The sequence below is a fragment of the Ips typographus genome, linkage group LG7 (assembly GCF_016097725.1).
Source record: "Ips typographus isolate SLU linkage group LG7, UJ_Ityp_2.0, whole genome shotgun sequence".
Lineage (NCBI taxonomy): Eukaryota > Metazoa > Arthropoda > Insecta > Coleoptera > Curculionidae > Ips > Ips typographus.
This window is the reverse complement of record NC_138428.1, coordinates 5,235,922-5,238,277: the sequence shown is the minus strand read 5'-3', so window position 1 is coordinate 5,238,277 and position 2,356 is coordinate 5,235,922. Positions and strand designations below refer to the sequence as shown.

The following is a 2,356-nucleotide window of genomic DNA, read 5'->3' as shown; positions in this document are numbered from 1 at the left end:
GGCAATTGCGGTTTTGCCACTGATCGCAGGGAAGTGCTCATTATGCACATACTCAACCACGACGACCCTTCCTAAACCTTTTTCAACCCTCTCCGCAACTATTACAGGGTAGTACATATCCGACTGATTTTAATACCAAAATGACTGTCAAGATCTCAAAATAAAGCAACCAAACCAACTCGGAACTTTCACTCATCCTTTTGCGAATTTTCCTATTGGCCTTATACTGACACTCACTCATATTTTAGGGCGGATATTGGTGGATCAAGGCGACGAGTCGCGGCCATTTTCCTGCTCGCGTTGCGGCAAACCCTACAAATCCAAGAAGGCGATGAACACTCATTTGAGGTTCTCGTGCGAGAACAAAAGACAGTTTTTCTGCAGCGTATGTCCGGCTGCCTACTTTTACAGCCACCACCTCAAACGTCACATGCAACACCAACACTCCAAAGTGGTGGCCACTTATGGAGGTGCCACGCCCAAAAGGGCCGTCACCTAAAATTAATACTAAAATAACCAAAACAAATGTCTAGTCTATAAAAATAGTTTTTAACGTGTAATTCGTGTTTAGGAGTGCTTTTTCTCTCTCTCTCTCTCTCTAACGTCGTTTCTAGTCATTTGCGATGCCATATTTAGGTTAGGATTTTAGAGTGTAATATTACCGGAAAAAATGTATTTACTTCATATTAAAAGTGTGCAAAGAAAACGTGATGGTTTACTAATGGCCGTTGAGGTTACTCGCAATGGCCTTAAAGGCCACTCATCCATTGACCCTACTGACACACTCCAAGTTTCGATTTTATGTTTATTAGGACAAAATGAGCACAAACTCACACTGGCCAATAACTTTACTCATCAAAAATTGTTCAAAGGCAAGCAGTGACCTCCATTTCGACTGAGGGTAACTCTGTTATTTAAGGAGCTACAAAGAAGTGTAAAGAAAGAAAGTTGTAGGAAATTTAATCCTCTATAAGATTGTATTAAGGTGTTTTTGTTCTCAGGGGCCTCCTTAAGTAGTTTTAACAAGGCAAGAAGTGACAGGGTGCACCAAACTGCTTTTTTTAAACTAACTCCATTTCGACTGAGGGTAACTCCGTTATTTGAGGAGTTACAAAAAAAGTGTAAAGAAAGAAAGTTGTAGGAAATTTAATCCTCTACAAGATTGTATTAAGGTGTTTTTGTTCTCAGGGGCCTCCTTAAGCAGTTAACAAGGCTCCAGTCAAGTTTACTCACTAAAAAATTCGTTTTTTAATAATGAACCGTATTTAACCAACCATTCATATTAGCAAATTTGAAATTAACCCTTGAAATGTTTCAATGGCTACTAGTATCACTCATACTGGCCAGTAACTTTACTCAGTTACCTTAAACGTTGGTTAGAAACTTCCATTCATTTGTAAAGGTTACAATGAATGGGTGTTTTACTCTGATCTACATATTTGTACTCATAGTGGCCACAGACTTAACTCTGGCCGTTGATTTTACTCGTTCTGGCCATTACCGTTACTCACGGTCAAATATGCAGTTTGTTTTACTCTTGATTTTAGTTTTGCTGTTTGCTTTCGCATTGCATGATGATTTAGTTGCGCCAATTGCTCCTGCCGGTAAGTTTGCCGTAGCCGCCATCTAGCGGAAGGTTTATCCGGTTTGCGCGTGTTTCAGTCCATCGCTGCGATCGTTGCTCCAAATCGTACAAGAACAAATGCACCCTGTACAGACATAAGAAGCACGAATGCAACCAGAATCCGTATCAGTGTTTCTATTGCGGCAAGTACTACCGGCAAAAGTACGACCTCAAATTGCACGTGTACCGTGTACATCCCGAGAACGTACCCGAGTTCAATTTACTCTACAAGGACTTACATCACTTTAAAACCCCAGTTCCGATCAATATTTAATATACGAGTGAGTACAGAAAAATGAGTTTGCTTCCCTCCCCTCAGAAATTTGAGGGAAAACAACCCACTAAACTGCCTCAATCTTTAGGACCAAAACTGCAATGTCCAGGTTGTCCCAAAGTGTACTCATCCAAGTCAGCATTGGCATTCCATCAACGTATCGAGTGTCAGAAGGACAAAAAGTTTTGCTGTCTTTTTTGCAACTATCGAAGCAAACGAGGATACGACATTAAAATCCACAGTATGGCCAAACACCGCAACGAGTTGGCTCGAATCCACGGCCAAAAGTATTACTCACTCACTCACCTGTAACTCACCCAGTAAAGTTGTTTTTCACTCAATTACTTGAAAACACTCACAAACACCGAATAAAACCAAAGTTTTTTTTTTTGTAGATGTTATGATATCCGGTTACTCGTGTACCAAATGTGGCAAAATCTACTCGTACAAGAGTAGCC

The 2,356-nt window shown here is 40.5% G+C and overlaps 1 protein-coding gene across 1 annotated transcript; it reads left to right on the top strand.

Annotated features, from left to right (window-relative positions):
• Positions 1 to 495: 495 nt before the first annotated feature.
• Positions 496 to 2,126, top strand: LOC145732185 (uncharacterized). The gene is made up of 3 exons (XM_081984295.1): positions 496 to 1,604; positions 1,663 to 1,905; positions 1,987 to 2,126. The coding sequence occupies exons 1-2, from the start codon at positions 1,409 to 1,411 to the stop codon at positions 1,896 to 1,898; spliced, it is 432 nt and encodes a 143-aa protein (XP_081840421.1). The 5' UTR covers positions 496 to 1,408; the 3' UTR covers positions 1,899 to 1,905; positions 1,987 to 2,126.
• Positions 2,127 to 2,356: the final 230 nt, after the last annotated feature.

What these genes read in the sequence shown, in the direction of transcription:
- LOC145732185 (XM_081984295.1), top strand. Translation starts at nt 1,409, where the DNA reads ATGAATGGGTGTTTTACTCTGATCTACATATTTGTACTCATAGTGGCC. An exon ending in TGCGCCAATTGCTCCTGCCG is followed by an intron (nt 1,605 to 1,662) that starts GTAAGTTTGCCG and finishes CGCGTGTTTCAG; the next exon opens with TCCATCGCTGCGATCGTTGC.